Raw genomic sequence first — 21,608 nt, 5'->3', positions numbered from 1 at the left:
TCGTTGTTTCATTCACAAGGAGTCTGTTTCTCTTACTCTATTTGGGATATCTATTACGTTTTTTTGTAATTTTGTCCACCTGTCGTGCGTGTCGCATGCTCTCTGTGTGTGTCGTATTTATATTATACATATATATATTATCTATATCTATATACGTATATTATATATACATATCTATTTGTACATTATTATATATACATATATATATATTCCTCCAGTGGATATATTCTTGTAACTCCAGAAAACTTTTATATACTCGCATATATTTGTACCCTCGAACCAACCCTTGAACTACGAACTCCACTAAACGAAGACAAGAAAAAAATAGCAACGAAAAAATGTCCCTGGACACACGAGAAACCGAACCCTGAACCACCCCTTAGACAACCGAGAACCGCTAGCAATAGTGACAGGAGAGCCCAGCATGTCCTCCCAGAGTCTTTTACTTCCGACTGACACCAACCAACCTAGCCCTGAGCTCTTTGGTTTCGACTTTCTTTTAATTTTGCGATTCATTTTTCGTTTATTTACGATCTCTTCCCTCTCCCCTCGAGAACGTGTTTCTTTTTAGTCGTTCGTAACTGGAGATCGTTTGTGACTGCATCCAGCTTCCGGGTCTTCAACATGGCGTGAACCGACCCGACCGATAGTTTTTGAGGCGTCGATGAGAAATCGCGGTGAACCATGCAGCTTTCGTAGAGAAAGAATGCGAGTGTGTACGAGAGAGTGGAAGGACATGATTGTTTAAAAAAAATTGAGACTGTCAGTATTTCGATTTACGCTCGTAAAATAAAACGGAATAAACTTTGATAATGTTTACTGCATATTTAAAATAGTGAAAAAAAGATTTTTAAATATTTTCCAGAATTCAATGTTCTATTTTAAAAATAGTATCTTTGGTAAAGTAGTAGAAGTCAGTATCGTTCATGGTCTCAAGTTTTCCAATAGAAGAGAAGTCGTTCCATCGACCATACTCTACTCAAGGTGTGTTTCATAACTGTGTGCGTGATCTCGATGATGCATAATTCCCGGAGCTTTTTATGTGCGCAGTAGACAGTCTCGTGCATATATCAGTCTTTGTTGTGGCATAGTTCGTCTTCACCTGATTTCACATAGACCGATGGCAAATGATCTTGTGAGACGTTAGAATAATCGATTAGATCCAGATAGTTAGATTAGTAATTCCTACTCTTGTGGAAGACCTTTCGCTTACGACCGTGTACACTTCGATTTGCTTAATTTAAGCATAAGACACTTGTGTCCCACGTTTCGCCTCTAAACATAGCGAATATAGAATTTGAAGTTTACGCGGTCACGATAGTGCAAACGAGAAATGTGTCTCGCCCGGAAAACTTTTCGTCTGCCCCAAAATTTTGTTTTGATTCCTCGAAAGGGTGATTCGTCGTGGGAAAAATCAGATCTAGCTGAGCGCGAGATATCCGAAAAATTTTCCGCGGCGAACGCGTCTGCAGAATCAACGCGAGTAGATACGCGGGTGTAAAAACTTGAAAAAGTCCATCCATTGTCAAAGATCTCTAGAGACGATAAAAAATGTATGGTATATCCTTTCGCCTGAAAAACCGAGACACACCGACCACAGACCTCCTTTTCAATCACTCAGTCACTCGTTTTCGATCATTCATTCCCTCGCATTCACTTGCATCCACCCTCACACGCACTTTATATGACATGTGTATATCTACTTAATCTACCCTGTTCAAAACATACACGCAACACGCAATATACTCGTACAGAGCGAGAAGTTTGAGAAATAAGTGGAACGTCAGCCGAAAGGATAGAAAACACTGCAATCACGTAGAACATAATTGAGTTGATAAGTTGGGACGCAACCTAGGGATGCCCAGTTCACTTATAATCGATCATAATCGATACTTTCATTCCCATGTTTTTCTTAAGTTGCATTTCATTAATTTTCTTTATTCACCCGAACGTAAAGAGTCAATTTGTTTTTTATATATTTATTTTTTTTAATTCGACGCTACCGTATAGAATGTGTTTGAACAAATAGCAATACCGCAGTTTTAGAGCCCCTTAGTTTGGTTCTGTTGCAACTTTCAGTTGGTTGCGAAGCTCGAAAAAGGCTCAGCCTATCCTCTTCACAGTGAGACCAAGCTAGAAATCCAACCACCACCACCTATCACCACTAGTACCACTACTACCACGATCATTCACCCAAGTCGCTCTAAAAAATCGTTCGCGAACGTCCTCCTCGAACGAAGGACGGCGCGCCACCGTCGAAAAGAGCGACGGGTATTGTCATTCGCACGCGTACCACCACCATCACTACGTAATCACGTAACGTCGATTAACACGATCGATTATTGGGCATCCCTAAACGTGCAAACGCAGGGTCGAAAGCGGCTAGCGTTCACGATCAAGCAGAAAATGAAGATCATCCAAGAGATCGAACGCGGTAAGAGCAAGAGCGATGTGGCGCGCGAGCTGGGTCTGGCTAGCAGCACGGTGGCCACCATCTGGAAGAATCGGGAGAGCATCGCGGAGAGTTGGAGGAACCGCGACATGATGCAACAGCACAACCAAGAGCAGGAGGACACGGTCGTGAAAAAATCGACCTCGGCGGCGTCCAACCTGGCCAACGTCGCCTCGCTGGTCACGAACAGCACGGTGTTGAACACCGTCAACTCCTGCACCAGCAGCAGTACCACTGGCACCACGTTGTCCAACGCGGTCGTGGTGACGCCGCCTCAGGTGCAGGTGGTGCCGCCGCCGCTGCCTCTCCCATTGCCGAATATGTCGGTAACGGTCGCCTCGTCGACGCAGCCCTCCACGCCAACCTCCAGCACTACGTCCATAGGCACCACCACCCCCAACGCCAGCATGGACAATACCCAGCAGGCCCAGACCCAGACGCAAAGTCAGGAGCTTCTGGAGGTAAGATGTCGTATGACACCTCCCGAACACCCCCAACCCCCTCACCGAAATTAACACCCTTATTTTCCGATCTCGATCATCCCCCTTGAAGAGTACTTTCCATCGCGTGTCATCTTCGAGGAACTTATTGTTAGTCGTAGAGAGCAGGGTTCAGGAGGGAACGATGGTTGGTGAAAACAAAAGTGCAGTTTAAATTTTTAATAATACTGAAGTTCAGAGATATCAAAGTTCTCCAAGAATTAAGGACTTTAATACAACTTCTACCTGAAGTGAAATTCCGGCGCCACCATCGTTTCTTCTACGAACCCTTTGTCCATTAGTTGCATTCTCGATTAATTGTTTCCGAGGAATTCGCTGTCTCTCACCTCCCGCGCACGAGAGTCCCCCTTTTCGCGGGGCACAAACTGCATTCTACGATCCCACATCGTCATTAAATCCTCATCGACTTCATGTTCACTAATGAGCGTTACCCGTATGACCGTAGTCCCTATGACTCGCCTAGCTCCAATTTCCTCCCTCCCACGTGCCTGTATTTTTTGTTTTTTTACGATTTGCACGAGGACCCAGACGAAGGACCTCACGAGGTAAGACTACGATTGCCTGGTTTTCTATGTCGTCCACCAATTTTTTTGTGATCGAAATCTTTGCTCCTTCCCGTTGTCACTTTCTCCCTCGCTCATTTCATCACTCACTCTGTTCATTGCTAGATTAAGTATACCTATCACGATGTGACGATGACCAGAGGTAAGATAATAATATAAACTCTTGTGTCAAACTCCGTTTGAAACAAACGCGGACCATCCGACGCGTTTTCTGTTCTCGTTCATTTGCATTGCCATTTTTACATCGATCTTCTTTTCGTTTCTTTCATTTCTCTCGCCATTGACACTCGAATCTTCCCTTAACCAATCCGGGGTTTTGTTTTCTCTCTATCGAACATCAGGCTAATTGTAAGAGTTCATTCTTATTTTTCCGCGTGCTAGTTGACAATATTACTCTTCGCTTATCTTTTCCTCCGTAGTCTGCATTTGTAATAGCTAGTACGATATTCCTACATATAAATCCACGTTCGACTCAGCGAAATTTCCTGATAATACGATCAGACCTGTGACGCCGCTACCGAGGAAAGCATAAAAGTCAAGATTGCCTTTATTCGGCTGGGATCTCTGAGGTTTACACGCGACACCGTCGTGTCCTCTGTTTCTTATTGACCTATTAAACTTTACCGCTGGTCAAGTGATTTTCTCATGCATCGTATATTCTCGGGATATTCCGCGCAACTTTTTCCATTTTTCGAAAGATTTTTACGAGATTTTTCGACGACGTAACTGTGATAGTTTCAAAGGTACGAACAGATACGCGGGCATCAGTATATCCACGTTAAAATTACTATGCATCGAATGAAACAGGACACCACACACGTAGGCGTACAACACGACACACGTACATTCATACACGCGCGAACGCGTATCTGGATACATAGACGGTGCTTTTATAGGGTCAGACACGTCGAGTAATAACAATATCGACATCCCTGGCACGCGCCAAATTGAGTCCGTTTTTCTTGTTTTTTTTTTTTTGCCCGGAAGGAACGTTTTTTGCAAAACGCAATAAAGGCGAGCAAATGGAGTTGAAACTGTGACCAGGGTTTAAAGGGCGATTCACGACAACCGTAAAAAAATATGTGAAATTGCTTATGTATATTAAAAATTATAAGCAAAAGAATACTTTTTGTAATAATATTGCAAATATTAAAAAATCACGTTAAAATATTATTAAAAATTATAAGCAAAAGAATACTTTTTGTAATAATATTGCAAATATTAAAAAATCACGTTAAAATACGCTCGATTTTTATAAAACTACTTTTAGAATAAGTGAATAAGTTTCAGTAGTGTATTTTGTATAAATTGTCCTGTACATTCGAAAAAAATCGAACTTTGACCTAACGAAATATTTACACTGAAGCTTTATACGTGTTGGAATGAGAGGGAGAGAGAGAGAGAGAGAGAGAAGAGATATAAAACGAAATTAGGGTTTTAAATATTTAAATAAATAAAGTGGTTTACGTTTATTCCGCTTACACTGCTGTGTTGAGTCATCGAATATTTAACTTCAAATTGAACTTTTAAATTCGTACCTAGTTCGTATTTTAAAACGTTGCTCAATTCGGACGATACGCCACGAGTCACGAATCATCGAATCTTTCTTCCGATTCTGTTTAAATAATAAAAAAGATTGTGTAGAAATATTCGAGATTTGTGCTCCGATATCAGTATTGTTATCAAGATACAAAAACACCAAGCGTAGAAAACAAGAACTTGTATTTTGCAGCATATGAATGCATAGTAGGTATCTATGGATCTGTGATAACAAATTAAAACAAGAAAGTATATAATACCGACTATCGCAACGCTATCCTGTGCCTAGCTTCTCCTGTCACTATGTACGAAAAATAACAGCTAGCTACATGATTATCCAGCATGCAATATTTTTTTCGAATTTTTACGTGTTTTATACGATTATGGAGTTACCGCTGTCCGTACGAATCAAGCGCTTTAGTCTCTTCTCGCTACACTATCGTTAAGTTTCATTTTCTCTTAATTTCATTTTATTTCCTTGCCCCTCATATCAAGAACCGCGAAACTCAGTCGCGTAGAACATGTAATATAATCTAATTAATTGGACGCTCCGTTTGTAATTATCGCTCCTATTATCATTGTCAGCGTTTAATCGTGATTACGATTACGAATTAAGAGACTCTCTTTGTGTTCACACACGATTTAATTAACAATGGTCCTATTTTTTTATCACCAGCTTCACAGTGATTGATACGACACGTAAATTAAATCACATAATATGTGCATAATACATAAGGCGAGTATATTTGCTTGGCTCCTGCATGCGCTCTATTCTTGTTTTTCTTTTTCTCTTTCACAAATTTTTCCTCCACGTTCTTACTCTTTTAAACACTTGGAACATTTTTCTCTACTACTTAAAACACTTTTCAAGTTTGTTACATCTTCTTGTATAAATTATGGTGCTCTGATTTATAATATACATTTTTATATATACATACTTATTAAGTATCATACACACAATTTATATATATATATATACGTATTAATAATATATATGCTGTTTCTCTATATCTTTCTCCTCCTCCCTCGTAGTTAATGAGAGCTTTTAGTTTTCGTTTGACAGAACTCCAATTTTTCACCTACCGCTGCGAGTTTCGTGTTGCGATCATGTCGATTCTCCACCAACACGGAACATTTCGACTTCTTCCACTTTTCTGCTTGGCTGCTGTTTTCTCTTTCGCTGTTTCTCGCTCCACAATTTCATTTTCTAACTCTCGACGTTATCTGTATATTATATACGTTTTTTCAATCACGACATTATCTACGAACAGCATGCGTATACGATTTCTATACAGTATTTCTGTTTTTCGTCTCTCTTCGTTTTTCTTTTGGGGTAGATTTTGGTGACGGTGGTTTTCGTCATCGAATCGTGCGTTTTATCGTTGTTGTTACATACGTTCCGCTGCAGATATCTCGTTTTGATTATTAAACAAACATGAATGTTCTTATAAATTCGTGAACGAAATGAAACTTTACACGGATTTATTAATTTATTAAGGAAAATAAATTCGTTCGGTTATTAATTGACAGTAAATTCGTAATTGTCAGAAGGATTATTTTTACGATGCATCCTTCGGTTCTCAGACATTTTCGAAGAAGATCGATCGCGAATTTTTGTTTTGAAAGAGATAACGATTAATGAAAATAGTTAGTATGAATTAGAGAAATTAGATATTAGACTAGATTAGTGCCTATTCCTATCACTGTGCCACTAGACCGCTTAGATACACGATACTTAACGCTCGAATCGCGAAAAACACAGAAGCAGTAATTTTTTCTTCGAGTGTAGGGAAGCAGAATCTCATTCATTTGAATAATAAATCAAAGTCGTGGAACAGAGTCTTTTTTACGGAGATCCACATTCCATACGATACAAAGACAAGTAATAAAATCGATACGATAGGAACATCCCAGATATATTTTTTTATCAATTGGTCCACCTAGATGTCCTCCAATTAATACGAGTAGAATCATTGATGATTCAGGAAATAAAGAAATAGATGAAGCTCCTCAGGATGTTGTAAAAAAAAAAAATAATTAAAAAATCATTGTGTAAGCTTGACCCATCAAAAATTAATGACGGGTGCGAGTGACGTGTGTATATGGCATGTGCGCAGGCTCGGAAAAAACGGCAGGAAGAGGTGGAGAAGATACGACTCGAAGAGCATCAACGGAAGCAACAGGTAATCCTAAAATCGTTGTTACATGTTGCTTGGTTTCTCTCCGTAGTAGGATTCAGTTTCACATTTACCCGCTATCCTACCATCACACTCATTGTTAAAGCAAACATCGACTTGGGAGTTCTGCAATTTTCATTCACGAATCTGGGTAGACGTTATTTGGCGATAAATTAACTTTCAACTTACTACAATTTATTTCAAATTTTTATGCTATTAAAATACTTTTATTATTAAATCATTACTTTAACAAAATCTACTGCATTACTTGTTACTCATTTAATTAGTTTATCTATTTTCAAAATGGAAGATTTATTGGACAAATTGGAATTTAATTTATCGTTGGATTTTCAATCAATAATATATTTATTGTATTTATTTATTATAAAATCAGCATTGTCTGTTGTTGTTCAATGTCCTCCCTATTAAAGAAACATCTATCCGGTATTGGTACATTTAAAAATCATGTTTAACGAATGAGAGGAGAATGACGATGAGCATTATCTGTGATTTCCCAGGAACGAGAACTGAAGCGGCAGCAGGCGGTTATGCTGAAAGAACAGGTGAGTCTAAGGGAGTTTTGCAACAGTTTTCATAGATCGTGTCGTTGCTGTAGAGTAGACGGTGTGTGTGTGCGCGTGTGTGCGTGTTTATTTCTCTCTATTTCTCTCTCTGTAGAGATATTAGTTATTGTTTCATATTATATATTTTTTATCTCCACATCGCTTCGCTCATTGGTTCATTTACTAATCTCCCAAAGCGACATCATTTAAAAGAATACCATTCATCATTTGCATTCGGTACAGGTTCATTAACTTCTTTTATTAGTTTTTTTTCTTTAATTTAAGCAACCATTAGCTGCTACTTTCTTGGGTATCATCTCTTCATTTTTAAGATTTCCATTACATATCTCGTTTGATGTCTTGTATGAAATTAAAGCTATACGACGGTGAGGAGATACATACAGCTACCTTTCGACTTGCATTCTATTCTTTTTAATATACAGACACATTATGCCACGAAATTCTGTTATACGTGTTTGCTTCACGTTTTTGTTTTACGATACACTTTATAAGTGCCTCTTTAGTTTTTTAAACGTAGATTTCGTGGTTCGCGCTCTATCTAAGCCCTAGGGATTGCTTTGAGTTTCCATTTTAGTTCGTTTGTGAAACGGGTATGAATTTGGTCTTTACGCAACAATAGTACGAAATAAACAGTTTATATTAAATACAGTTTGAATAATATAAATTCAAAGAAAATTATTGCGAAGCGAAATTCATTGATTAAACCTGATTGATCACTATGAAAGTATGAATTAAGTTTTTAAATAGTTCGACAAGTCTTCATCTAAACAGTCCTACGATATTTGAGTTAAAAAATACTTGCAAACTTAAACAGTGACGGGAAAAATATGTTTGTTTTCGTATTTTTCGAACTCGTTCCCGACGCGATCCACATGTCAACCGCGATGAAAAGAACGACATACCTGTTAGTTTTTGAGTGTGTAGAGGTAGTTTGAGCACTGGTGGACTGTGGATGTGTTTTGTGCCGCAGATGTACATGCAGGAGCTCACCAAGCAGCGCGAGATGCTCTACACCGTCGAGCTGGTATGTCTCATACCCAATCTAGTTTAATTAAGACGAACTCACTAAACCAGGACGAGTCGAATTTCCACGAACTTTAAACTTATCACCGTCTACTCCAAAATGATCGTTATTGATCGTTATTGATCGTTCACCCGACGTTCGATTGATTATATCCGTAAAAGCACTTCTCACTACGATAAAACAATAGGAATCTGGTGTAAAAACAGAATTGATTACGTTAACAGACTTGCGGATGTGATCGATCGACGGTCCATCAACCGATCGATTACGACGAATGTAGACTGGTTGACGAGTTCAAAGTTATCATGTTTAGTGAATCACAAGTTGAAACTAATCAGCACTCTCAGATTCGTCGATGGTCTGCTTTTATTTGTCGACGAATGAAATGGCGCATTAAACGCAAGCAACACTAATATTTTTCAAGATATCCACTAACATATCCCTCAGTGACAATCACGCGTGCTCAACACGCTATTTGCGCCAGTCATTTGCATTTATACAGTCATTCTTTCTCGCTTCCTTCGCATTGGAAGAAAATTCAGACACTAGCATCTCACGTAAAAGAATACATGCAAAATGTGTAACACTGTGTGCACATTAAAGCACAGTGATCCTTGAACATCTATATCAATATTGGCATAATTGGAAAGCAGTGTGGTTGGGTAAAAGAACAGTTGCACGGTGTTCTTTTTTTTTGAACGAAACCAAAAGTCGGATTGCCGTTATCTCAATTGGTAGTTTTGAAACGAGTATCTTGGAAACGGTTGTAGAGTTTGTCGTAGCCCGTGCGTGCTAAAGTTGTGCTTCTAATCAGAATCTGTCTAAGAGAATCTTTCTCTGCATGGAATACTGCAGCCTCTTTGTCCTTCCGTTTCGTTAAACACTCGTGTTCTCGTTGAATACTTTAGGAAAGGGAACGAAGGAGACAGCACATGGCACTGGTTCGGGCGTTAGAGAATCGTCGAAAAATGGAGGAAAGAGAAAAGAAACGGTTGGAGGCGAGGGCTGAGAGAATAGCGACGAAGGAGAAACGCGCTGAACAGAGGAAAATGGAGATGGAACTGGTCGAGCAGATCAGAAAGCCAATCGAGGACATGGAGCTAACGGGTATAGTTTTGTGAAGCTTCAATCCTATGCTAGTCCTTGCGATGTACTATAGTCTCCGTTTTACAGATCACAGAACACTGCCAGAAATAAAACGAATACCTGGACTGAAATTGTCCGGTCAGGCATTCGCGGACATCGTGATGGTGTTCGAGTTCCTGCATAACTTCGGCGAGACTTTGGGCTTCGGTGAGTTGTCGACAAGTACTTATTCTTTTTCTTCTGGAAATAATTCTACCAAAACTGAAGTTCTGCTAAGGAATGTTTCAAATCACAAATTTTAAGTGATAATCCTCATTCTTCCAGATATGGAATCACTTCCAAGTCTAAAGAGCCTTCAGATGGCTCTCCTCAACGACGAGGAAGCGGAAGAGGAACTCCTGTCTGTGATGACGCATCTATTGGTGTGTGCGATCGAGGATCCGGGTATTCCTCAACCAGCGAGACACACAACAGGCCTGGGACAGAGTCTTCGTCAGGCTGACATAACGCATGCGAATATCAGCGAGGTGTTACGAATCTACTTGTACGCGAACGCGACGGGCGAAGTAAAAGCTTTGACCGGTGTATGCCTGGAACGGGAACGCGACAAGAAGTTTGCTGATCACCATCAGAACGGTGGAGACTATGCCTCGACTTGTTCGGGGAAGAACGCCCAGTTCTACGAGCACTTGCATAACAACGAGACATGGAGAATGTCCGAGAGGTTGAGGGACAAACCGTTCCTGGCGTTGAATCCGACGCACAAGGCGCAGATGCTTGCGTTCCTCTGCAACGAACTGTTGCAGAACAAGGCTGTGATCAGACAGATCGAGGGGAGCTTAGAGACGGTGGCTCAATTAAGGAAGGAGAGATTCGTTCTGGATACGAAAATTAGGAAGTGAGTAATTTTTTTTTATTAAAAGACTTGATAGTCATTAAACATTTCTGTGGGTTTTTTGCGTTTTGTCCCAAAGATTACGGCAATTACATAGTCGAAAGGTACGGATGGAAGCAGTTGGTGTAATCGTTAATAAAACCGGAGACACTATTACGATAGAGAAAAAAGAAGTCGATGAAGAGGGTAACACGACGTCGACGGCGGTAGGAACGACACCCATTCCCGATGAGATACATCACGAAGATGAAGTTGAAGATATGTCCGAAAATGAGAGCGAAGGAACTCAACCTGAAGAGGTTGGTTACATTCTATGAAAACGATTAATTTATTTTTTAATAAATGGTTAATACAATTATTTTTGTGCATGGTTTAGGAGGAGGACAAAAATTTGTCTGGCGAGGAACTCGGCAAAAAGTTGGATAAATTATTGAAACAGTCGGAAGAACAGTTACAAAAGTTGAACAGTTCTTCGAAACAGTTACGTGCGCACATATTCGGTCAGGATAGGTTCTGGAGAAGATACTGGGAATTGTCATGCGCTGGCGGAATTTTCGTCGAAGCAATGGAGAGCGCTGAACCGGAAATTCTAGACTTACAGGCTGAATTAGATGAAAAGTACAAAGATATGCCAGTGGATGAGGAGTTGGTAGAAACGAAACAAGAGGACACCAAAGTGGAGAATCGCGAGAACGAGGCGCCCAACGATGTTAAAGAGGAGAAAAAGCTGAATTCGATCGAGCAGGAAGAAGCGAAACCTCTAGCAGATAAAACGAAGTCTGAAGTTGGAGACGTTAATTGCAAGAAGGAACCGATGCAAAATTATGAGAATTCGACGAACGTTAAGGAAGAGAAGAAGAATGATTCAGATAATTCGATGACTGACGCGAAGACGAACGTCACATCAGAAGAAATTAAACAAGAAACGGAAGTGGTTAGCATGGACGTGGACATGAAAGAAGAAACGAAGAAAGAGAATGAGGAAGCGGATGAAGACATAAAACCAGCGGTGAAAATAATGGAAGATAAAATTGTTGAGACGATACCGAACGGAGATAAGTATAATCACGTTAACAATGTGCACAATGGGAAGGAATTGAACGGCACCTTTATATCCAATAGTAGCAATGAACCCAACTGGTTCTCGATCTTGCCTCGTGAGACTTGCGATACTCCAGGACCGAGCACTAAACAGATATTTGGGATAGCCGAACCGACCGAACTAAGAATACCGGTGTTCCCTCCGCCAGCTAGTCCGAACTATGATAGATGCGACAGTCCTGCCCCATTGATTTTAACTCAGGACGAGGCAACGCAACTTGAATACTTAAAAGTACACGGTTTGCCACCTCCTGGCGAAGCGAAACCAGTACCCAGAGATTTGCGATATGGTTGGTGGAGAATAACGGATGTCGATACGTTTCAAGAATTGTTAGAGCACCTTCATTCACGCGGTGTTCGCGAAAAGGAATTGAAACGTACAACATGGGCGACCATGGAATCCTTCCTAGCCGTCACGGGAAAAATCAACGTGGACCCCGGCAATCTTACTGCAACTGAACTTCAAGCAACACCTGACGAACCTGATACTCCGATTCCGCAACCAGACAATCCAGAGGATTGGAGCGAACAGGTCGCATTACGCGTGGACGCGCAACTCTTAGAACAAGTCGAAGCTCTTGAGGATAAGGTCGCGAATGCCAGCATGCAGGTCAAAGGCTGGAAGCTGCCACCACGAGCAGGAACCGAGGAGGCTGAAGAAATTGAAAAATTGAACGAAATGGAAAAAATTAGCGCAGTTGAACAAGCGCGACAAAGGTTACTGTCTCTGGAAGCTGCTATTGAAAGGAGATACTTGAAGCCACCATTAGGCGTTTGGTAAATACTCAAAGATCTTAAATTTATTAAATTCTGTTTATCTAAAATCATCAATTTTATGTATTTAAAATTGTAGCACGGGTGATCCAAATCTAGCGGCTTTAAAGGCGGAACAAGCGGCAGCAGCAAACGCAAATTCAAATAATTCGGATCAGAGCAATCAGACTCCGGTGCCTCAAGAAGAAACAACTCCGAGAGGATTGAACACCTGGCGAGAAGCAACGGCCCGGGCACATACCTCGGCCCAGCTTGCTATGGCGCTTTATATGTTGGAGGCCAGCATCGCCTGGGACAAAAGCATCATGAAGGCTGTGAGTCTAACACCAGCTAGAAACTCGGTCTGCGTCAAGCTACGAAACCGCTGCGTCTCACTCAAAGCTACCACTCAGTACAATCAGCTATTGACTACTTCTCAGACCTCTGTGGGTATTCGCACTAACTTACTAACCAAAGTCTCCTTTTTTACTTCCTGCGTAAATCTCTTTGCCCTTCCTTTTGCAACCACAGAGAGCATATCGCTTTTAATACTTGGTAATGATTTTAATTGGTTAAACGAAATGCTCTTCGCGTGGCACCTTCCATGATATATTTACGTCTAATATTTGTGAAAAATGAATACAAGTCTGTGAAGACTTATAAGTGCGAATAATGCGGCAGTCATAGTTGTAAATTATTGAAGTGTGAAACAATTAGTTAATATAATACAATTTGATGATCGTGATACGCCTAATGCTTCACCCGATATTTTTCATAAAAATTGCACTATTAACAACATTTTCAACAACAAAAATTGCTACAATTTAAGAGAAGAATAAATTAATTTAATGGTGGTTAGAGTTTAACGTAACGGTAGCATGCAAAAAGATATGCCGCTTATAATGTATTAATTTGTTCCTTTAACGCTTTATATTTTTCCTTTCGTAGACATGCTTTCGTATTTTGTTATTTTAACCGTTTTTAAAATTCGCATAATTTTTAATTAGACCTGAAAGAAATATCTTATTATCCCAGTACTATGTTACTATATCCTTGCCTATGTATGATATAATTAAGTCATGATCAATATTGCATATGATAGAGTTAAAATTATGCAAAAATATGCTTTGCGTTAATTCTTTTAATTAATTTAGTAATAAGTATATATGAAAGTTGGCTTATCCCCATTTATTTATTATATTTTTTGCTAATTAACATTTATTACATTGATGGTGTTTAATTTAAACTGCTTTAATATCAAACGCTGAAAACTGATATAAAGTCGATTCACTGTGGACAACACGTTTCATTTGTTTAAATCGGAAAGTTGTCTCTTTCTGTTGCAGAATTGTCAGTTTTGTCACAGCGGAGATAACGAAGATAAACTACTACTGTGTGATGGTTGTGACCGCGGCTATCATACTTATTGTTTCCGTCCAAAAATGGAGAACATTCCTGATGGTGACTGGTAAGAGTTGCGTTTTTAATGTTTGGCACAAATGAAATATTTAATTACAATTGGACGTTCGTGATTGTTTCAGGTATTGTTTTGAATGCATGAACAAAGCAACAGGGGAACGAAACTGTTTGGTATGCGGAAAAAGAGTTGGGAAAAACTTAGTGCTGTGCGAACTCTGTCCACGGGCTTATCACACTGACTGCCACAATCCAGTTATGCCAAAAGTAATTACGCATTAATTCTTCGTGTTTTCGTTACAATGAGATGATAGAATCCGTTTGATTAATTTGCCTTTTGTGTCCACAGATGCCAAGGGGGAAATGGTATTGTTCTAATTGCCACAGTAAACAACCAAAGAAGAGAAATAGTAGTCGAAGGAGTCATACCAAAGGAGGAGGCACCAGAGAAAGTGAAAGTTCTGATCATCCACCAGCTAGGTGATTACGTTAAAAAAAAAGCAAACATTGTCAAGTCGCTGTCTTAACATCGTCTCATACGAAGTATAAAAATAGGGAAAACAGCTACGAAAATATGATTCAATTATAACGTTGAATGAACGTAAATACGATGAGTAAAAAATTTCCGATCGAATAAAACACAGAAAAAGATCGCTTCTTAAAAAGGCACATATACAACGTTGCTATCAGTGCGATTATAACTGTACTGTTCATAATCATCGAAAATTATTGTTATAAGAAAGTATTTCACTCCATACAGGGTGTTCCACGATAGGTCGATCATATTTAGTGCTCTTCTACTTAATAAAAGTAATCACCAATAGGTAGGTTCCCCTCGTTTAAGCGGCGACATAATATATGTATCCTGTGAATATAACATTGTATGCCATCTCGTCGAGGGACACCCTGTACTTCGTACAGCGTGTTACGATCACCGACTATGGGATGGGTATTTTCTCAGAAAATTCGTCGTATCGATAGAGCTGTCTTCAGGTTCTGTCATTAATTGAATATATAGAAATTACAAAATAATAAACCATAGAAGGGCACAAAGTGAGAGAGAAAAAAGCGAGACCGTATAGAAAAACGAAAGAGCAAGAGTCAGAAAGACGAAACGTGTTCCATCGATAACAAGTGTACCCGTCTCAAGCAGAAACACAAAAACACGCAATCGGGTCTTAATGCATTCGTCCAGAAGCTTTTAATGACGGACAAAACCTCCTGCAAACGGAAAAAGCTAATCGTGCAAATAATTTCTGTGTTGTTTTGCGTCGCAGTCCAACGCCGTCAACGGCATCGAACACGCACGTAGAGGACGTCAGTTCGTCGGAACCGGCAACCCCGACTGCCTCGCCACGGAAGGAGGGAAACAATAGGACGCTCACGAAGAAACAGCAACGAGAACTGGCTCCGTGTAAGGTGCTACTCGAACAGTTGGAGCAACAGGACGAGGCCTGGCCGTTTCTCTTGCCGGTGAACACCAAACAGTTTCCGACTTACAAGAAAATTATTAAAACGCCCATGGATCTCAGTACGATCAAGAAGAAATTGCAGGACTCCGTGTAAGTTACACGCCAACCACTACCAACGACTACTAGTTAATTGAACGTACACACACTCTCTCTCTCTCTCTATTTAGAAACGCCTCTTTCCCTAAACAGTAAACAAAAAATAGTTCACCTAAGATATCTAGCAAAAAACTGCTCTAACTTGATCGTCAGCTTGAAAAAAAAATGGAAACAAAATTCCGAACATGTGTTCCAAAGAGTGCTTCTCGATACAGGTACAAGTCTCGCGATGAGTTTTGCGCTGATGTCAGACAGATGTTCATCAACTGCGAGGTATTCAACGAGGACGACAGTCCGGTGGGGAAGGCCGGACACGGAATGCGCAGTTTCTTCGAAATGCGCTGGACCGAAATTACCGGCACACCACCACCCCCTCCGCAAACGCATAGCTGAGGATCGGCTCGCTCTCGCAACACGTGCAACAGTTTTGCACACTTCTACTACTAGAGGATAGAAGAGCCCTCCTCTGTCAAAATATTCATTGGCAATCGTCAAGAGAGATTATGAGGAGGCGAGACTCTGTTTTTTCTTCGTTCTTCGTCGGCCTCGTTTTAGCGGTCGACCGGAACAACCATTAAATTCGACTAGAGAAAAGAAAATGAAACTCCAAAAATACGAGTATACATCTTCGTGCGGGTCGCGTTACGTGCGTGTGTTCACATTCTCGTCTTTATACTCGTCTTCTCGCCCCCGTAACCAAGGTTCGTGTGACCGCTTCTCTTTAAAATACTCGAGATAGTTCAACGGAGGCGAATGTTTTTTAACGGCTTGTACTTCTCCTTTTCGTAGTGTCGAGGACGGACTCAGAAACTCGCTAATATTGACAACAATTTTATCACATTCGTCGAAAATACTTTTATCGAACGAAATACTAGTTGTGTTTTTAGCGAACTTTACAAGAATTGTAAAGTAACGTAAACGAAAAAGAAAAACTTTATGGCGGCACGGATGCCGCTGATTTTACATATAGATTATTTTGTGATTGGAAGGTTCTTAAGATCGATCTACTAAAGTACCCGTTGCGTGTTATACGCATGTTAATCGTTCGAAGTGTCCGAATTCCTTTCGATTTTCAAATAGAAATTTAAACATAATGCAGATGGTCACTGTACTTACCGAGCAAAAAAGGAAACGAGTAAAGTTTGCCTAAGTGAACAAGTTGTAATTTGCGATTGTATTATACAGGCTTAAAGCTGACACGTGTCGGCAAAAGAACTATTTTGCAAAGTAATGAACGTGAGAAAAGAAGAGGTATATATAAATATAAATGTATAAATATGAATATAGTGTATATGTATACTATATATAGATAGTCATGTCACACGGAACATATGTAACGCTCACATAAAACACACCTCTGCCCACGAGAGACATCAGCACGATAAGGGTAACATTTTCTGTAATTGTAAGATAAACGAAAACATGACAAGCGAATAGCGAAGTTGATGTTCCAATTGTAAATGGAGTTAATACCATTCCACGGATTTTAACCCTCATTTTTATTAACTCGCATTCACCTTATTTATTTATATTTAACTCATGAGCTTAAATAAGACACTTCACCGGAATAAATAACTCAATGTAAATTTTTATGAGACTCGTGACCTTATGTTTACATGAATAAATTTAGTTTATCGTGCCTAAATCTAGTACTGCAATCATTACATTAATACAATTTAAAATCAATAAAATTTCAGTTATCGCGGACAGAACTATACAGAATTGTATCGTTAAATGACAGTCGCTTCTAATGAAGAAAAAGATTTACGAATTATAAGACAAGGCAATGAACGATTGCTTCTTTTTAATTATTTCTTAAAATTAAAACTATTTTATTCTAAACGGTGTATAAGTGGTACACTACGCTGTAAGAAGTGTCATCGAATTCTATCCATGCCAGATTCCAACAAACTGGACCTCGTTATTTGATTGTTCGTAATGATACGCGAGTTTTTTAAGCGATGTTCGATTTTTCGATAGGATTATAGTGATGTAATATTTCACGTGCAGTGTACCCGGGATGACGAAGAACAAAGAAACAAGTTTTAAAGAAATCTCGTGCGTCAGGGCGTTGCAAGAACATACATCGATGATCGTGTCGGTAGTAATGTTCTTCGATTAAGTAACTAAGTCGCGGTACCTTCGCGAATGTAACCATCGCACGACGATAAAACGATTAACACGAGAACGTCAACGATATCTTGTTTTTTATGTAATTGATGTACATTATTGATCGTAATAGTGAATAGTTATGTAATAACGAAGATTAAAGAGAAGGGAGAGAGAGAGAGCGAGAGAGAGAGTAATAGAGAAAGAGAGCGAGAAAGCGAGAAATGGTTCGACCGTAGTGATATGTGCTAAACATTCGTAGTATATAAAAGTATTAGCTAGATTATAAAATGCCGCGTGAGATACGATACAACGTGAGAAAATGATTACAGAAATATGCTGGGTGCGGCTAAATACAGATGTACCGTTGTCCCGACGTAATCTAAGAATTATCGATATCGGTAAGATCGTAATGAATAAAAACGCGCGTCCTTTTGCTATTATTTTAATTCTTGATTTCCAAATACTGCTGCTATATGAATGTATTATAATTTTGTGTTTCTACAGTTTAATTATAATCGTCGTATGTTTTATCGTTGTTCTTTTTATTCGTTTTAGACTATCAATGATTTTTAGTAATAAAATATGCGAAATACGCTCTTGTACAGTCTACTATGTGAGCGCATTATCGGGGCATTTCGCGATCTTACCGAAAGTTCTTAGGATATACGTCGAACATGAGCGTATAGGTATACATGTGAATACATGTATACATCACATTATGCACGCCTTGCACCCTCGTATTATAGTCGATGCATTAGACATCTCATACATTCAGACACACCACCACCATTACCAACAACAACAAGAATAAATAATTTTTTAAGATTTAATTATTATTTAAATAGTACAGTTATATTATTAGTATGAATAACGACGCTTTTTATACGAATTTTAGTTTTTAACGTCGATCTTATGATATATTATATGGTATAATGATAATGAGACAATGGTAATAACAATAACGATATCAAGTGATATCGATAATGTAACGGAATTAAAGAGAAACGAGAAAATTCGCGTAAATGAAAAGACGAATATGAGGAGACGAAGAGAGAAAATGTATCGTGTAAAAGTGAACGAGAGAAAGAAAACTGAAAGGCTGGAAGAATGTGTGTTTAAGTTAGATGATTGTCTATAGTATAAACGAAGGCACACGTTAGGTATGCCTCGATGCTATTTAAACAGACTTAATTAATGTATTGCAAATGAATTAATAAAATGTAAGCGAAGCGTGTATCTGTACAGTAAAACCTTATTTTCTCAATTATTCCGATTGCTTAGGTCCGAAAGCGATAACGTTTTCTGTTTAACTTATTCATTTTCACTTACTTGCGCACGCGTACGACTTGTCTCAATTGTTTTTCATTAACTTAACAACTTTTCTTACTTCCACCAGTTTTTACTCTTCATTATTCACAACTCTAAGTATTATATCACGAAAGTTACACAGGTTTATATTTTTCGGAATCGCCATAGTAGATTACTACACTAGTTCGCCCGTTCCCCCTCACTCACATTCGAAATTTTCATTCACGTGAAAACAGGCTGCGCTTCAAATATATCTACGTCTATGTTCATACCGGTAGAGATGATAGAAAGGTTAGAAACGATTTTATAGTACTTAATATTTCGTTCTTTCTAATATTAATTGTAAGTACGTACTTCGTGCATCGCCTTTCTGAAGCAGAATGCGATGACGGCTCTTAATTATCTTCGAAGAAGATCTGGCAGTAAGTGAATATTAAGTATCTTGTAAATTTTATTGATGAGAGTATTTCACGTCAACAGACTGCAACTGATAATTGTCAAAACAAAAGACAAGTTGCAGTAATAATGACGTGTACGTATATCTTAGCCAAGGTAGTGAATGAAATGTTTCTTAAAACAATTTTCGAGTTTTTATTACTCACTCATTTATACACCAATATTTTTGATACGTCATAGTTTGAGCAATTGAACGTAATAGTTTGAACAATTTATTAATTTAAGGGCACGGTTGGTTAATTTATATTTTACATTTTTTTCCAGGAGCTTTACAATTTTTACAACCACATAAATACAATGTTTGTAATAATCTCAGATTATTTCTACGAAATGAATCGAGTTTTGTACCAAAGCGAGTACTTATCGTGTCGAAGTTATCGCGGTACCACTTCGAAAAAATGCGGGAACCAGAGATGACTGACGAGCAATTAAGAGTAAAATTGGAGCAGCGAGGATCGGATTATGATATGATATGGGCTAGTCATGTATCAAATGAGAATGTAAAGTATCAAGTAACTGAGGTTTTGAGAAAATTGAACATTGAATATAAAATAATAAATAGGTAAAACAACTTATAAGATTGAATACTTTTTGTGCTGACAACATTTTGATTGTTCCTTCTCTTTGTGTGCAATAAGAGATAATCTAAATAGCTCAAATTTTTCGTGGGCTGATCTAATCCTTCCAATTGGTGGCGATGGTACGCTGCTGTTAGCATCGAATATGATATTTGATAACACGAAACCAATAATGGGTATTAATTCGCATCCGGAAAGATCAGAAGGCTACCTCATGTTACCACCTAAATATACACATTGCATACCTGACATTTTCGAAATGCTAAGAGCGGGAAACTATAAAATAATAATGCGACGAAGAATCCGGACAACAATAATGGGAGATGACATTTGGGATCCTCCTTTTCATACCCATGAAAAAGCTCGTATTATAGGTGGAGAGAAGTAAGAAAATTATATCATTTCTTTGTATGATACAGATTTAAAGTCATTAGATTGTTAAAATGTCTCTGATGTATTATCATCTAGACTTTATACGCAACATTTATCGAAGGAGGTATTATACAATCTGCCGAAGGAGAGACGTTTGCCTTGGCTAGCGTTAAACGAAGTGAGCCACAACAAATTTTGTGTTACATACTTTAATAAGCAAACAATAGTAATATTTCGTTCATTTTTAGGTTTTTGTGGCAGAGACACTTTCTGCTAAAACAAGTACTCTGCTAATCAAATTGAATAATGAAGAAAAGTATATTTTGACAAAAAGTTCTGGTATATGTGTTAGCACAGGAACAGGATCGACATCATGGTACAAGGCTATAGTTAGCGTTACTCCACAAACAATACGAGAGATATTGAGTTTCATGAAGGAAAAAAGACAATTCAGTAAAGAAGAGGTCGACAAAATTGCAAGCACTTTCAATGATAGCTTAGCTTATAGTCCTGGTATGTATTACATTTTACATTGAATGCAAAAGTTTAAAGTTCAATAAATGTTTATATTTGTATTTCAGATGAATTAAGATTATGTTATGTCATAAGAGATATGATAATATCAGATGCCTTGCCTGTGTCAAAGTACCTGAAACCTCGAGGATTTTGTGATAAGTTAACAGTAAGGTCTCAGTCTTATGATGCTGGTATAGTCATCGATAGCGGCATAGCTGTGCCATTTAATTTTGGAACTACAGCAGTATTGGAAACCTACCCCGAAGACTCTTTACGATGTTTAAGTCTTCTAGAGTGATCAATACTTATCGTAATTAGAGATTGAATTGATTCAATTAGAATACCGATACTTTTAATGTATTAAATTTAAGAATCAAGCAGAAACCATTAACGGACTCCTTTTGTAGGTCAGAATACTTCAAATTTTTATGATATGCATTTAATTTGATAATCATATTAAGTACAATAAGACTATTGCAGTTTTTTTACGGGATGCAACCATTGAAGACATGGATAGGGATGAAACTAATGTAATAATTATGTATTGTAAAATAAATTTTTATGAAATATATTCTTCATTGTTTTCAAATATATTAATCCAACTTAAT

General features: G+C 38.6%; 2 protein-coding genes across 22 annotated transcripts in view; both read left to right on the top strand.

Annotated features, from left to right (window-relative positions):
* The window catches only part of LOC108631402 (bromodomain adjacent to zinc finger domain protein 2B), a 127,764-nt gene extending 108,752 nt beyond the window's left edge, over nucleotides 1-19,012 (top strand). For 6 of the 19 annotated variants that reach the window (XM_018035290.2, XM_018035289.2, XM_018035285.2 and 3 more), the window contains 15 exons: nucleotides 2,371-2,913; nucleotides 7,172-7,237; nucleotides 7,750-7,794; nucleotides 8,786-8,839; nucleotides 9,748-9,946; nucleotides 10,013-10,132; nucleotides 10,250-10,823; nucleotides 10,900-11,119; nucleotides 11,197-12,698; nucleotides 12,775-13,120; nucleotides 14,021-14,142; nucleotides 14,216-14,357; nucleotides 14,440-14,570; nucleotides 15,368-15,652; nucleotides 15,874-19,012. In XM_018035290.2, coding sequence (XP_017890779.1) covers nucleotides 2,371-2,913; nucleotides 7,172-7,237; nucleotides 7,750-7,794; nucleotides 8,786-8,839; nucleotides 9,748-9,946; nucleotides 10,013-10,132; nucleotides 10,250-10,823; nucleotides 10,900-11,119; nucleotides 11,197-12,698; nucleotides 12,775-13,120; nucleotides 14,021-14,142; nucleotides 14,216-14,357; nucleotides 14,440-14,570; nucleotides 15,368-15,652; nucleotides 15,874-16,051 — 4,527 coding nt within the window. In that variant the 3' untranslated portion in view covers nucleotides 16,052-19,012. The remainder of the gene's footprint in view (nucleotides 1-2,370; nucleotides 2,914-7,171; nucleotides 7,238-7,749; nucleotides 7,795-8,785; nucleotides 8,840-9,747; nucleotides 9,947-10,012; nucleotides 10,133-10,249; nucleotides 10,824-10,899; nucleotides 11,120-11,196; nucleotides 12,699-12,774; nucleotides 13,121-14,020; nucleotides 14,143-14,215; nucleotides 14,358-14,439; nucleotides 14,571-15,367; nucleotides 15,653-15,873) is intronic. The other 13 variants (XM_018035305.2, XM_018035294.2, XM_026818854.1 and 10 more) reach the window with 12 other exon arrangements.
* A 128-nt stretch (nucleotides 19,013-19,140) lies between these two features.
* On the top strand, nucleotides 19,141-21,571 carry LOC108631388 (NAD kinase 2, mitochondrial). Of its 3 annotated transcripts, XM_026818855.1 has the most exons (7): nucleotides 19,141-19,500; nucleotides 19,799-20,096; nucleotides 20,173-20,496; nucleotides 20,581-20,662; nucleotides 20,733-20,997; nucleotides 21,066-21,310; nucleotides 21,408-21,571. In XM_026818855.1, exons 1-6 carry the CDS (start codon nucleotides 19,464-19,466, stop codon nucleotides 21,296-21,298), a joined length of 1,239 nt encoding a protein of 412 aa, XP_026674656.1. In that variant the 5' UTR covers nucleotides 19,141-19,463; the 3' UTR covers nucleotides 21,299-21,310; nucleotides 21,408-21,571. The 3 variants fall into 3 exon arrangements, with proteins under 3 accessions (XP_026674656.1, XP_017890727.1, XP_017890728.1); XM_018035238.2 differs by having other exon boundaries at nucleotides 19,142-19,500; nucleotides 21,066-21,571; XM_018035239.2 differs by lacking the exon at nucleotides 19,141-19,500 and adding an exon at nucleotides 19,515-19,610 and having other exon boundaries at nucleotides 21,066-21,571.
* Nucleotides 21,572-21,608: the final 37 nt, after the last annotated feature.

This window comes from Ceratina calcarata, unplaced genomic scaffold (assembly GCF_001652005.2).
Source record: "Ceratina calcarata isolate Rehan_Ccalc_2016 unplaced genomic scaffold, ASM165200v1 scaffold9, whole genome shotgun sequence".
NCBI classification, from domain to species: Eukaryota; Metazoa; Arthropoda; class Insecta; order Hymenoptera; family Apidae; genus Ceratina; species Ceratina calcarata.
This window is presented reverse-complemented; position numbering and strand designations above follow the sequence as displayed.

Excerpts from the sequence above, each read along its gene's own strand:
- LOC108631388 (XM_026818855.1), top strand. The coding sequence starts at position 19,464 with ATGACGGCTCTTAATTATCTTCGAAGAAGATCTGGCA. Across the intron at positions 19,501-19,798 it reads TCTTCGAAGAAGATCTGGCA|GAGCTTTACAATTTTTACAA; the intron begins GTAAGTGAATAT and ends ATTTTTTTCCAG. Across the intron at positions 20,998-21,065 it reads TAGCTTAGCTTATAGTCCTG|ATGAATTAAGATTATGTTAT; the intron begins GTATGTATTACA and ends TTTGTATTTCAG.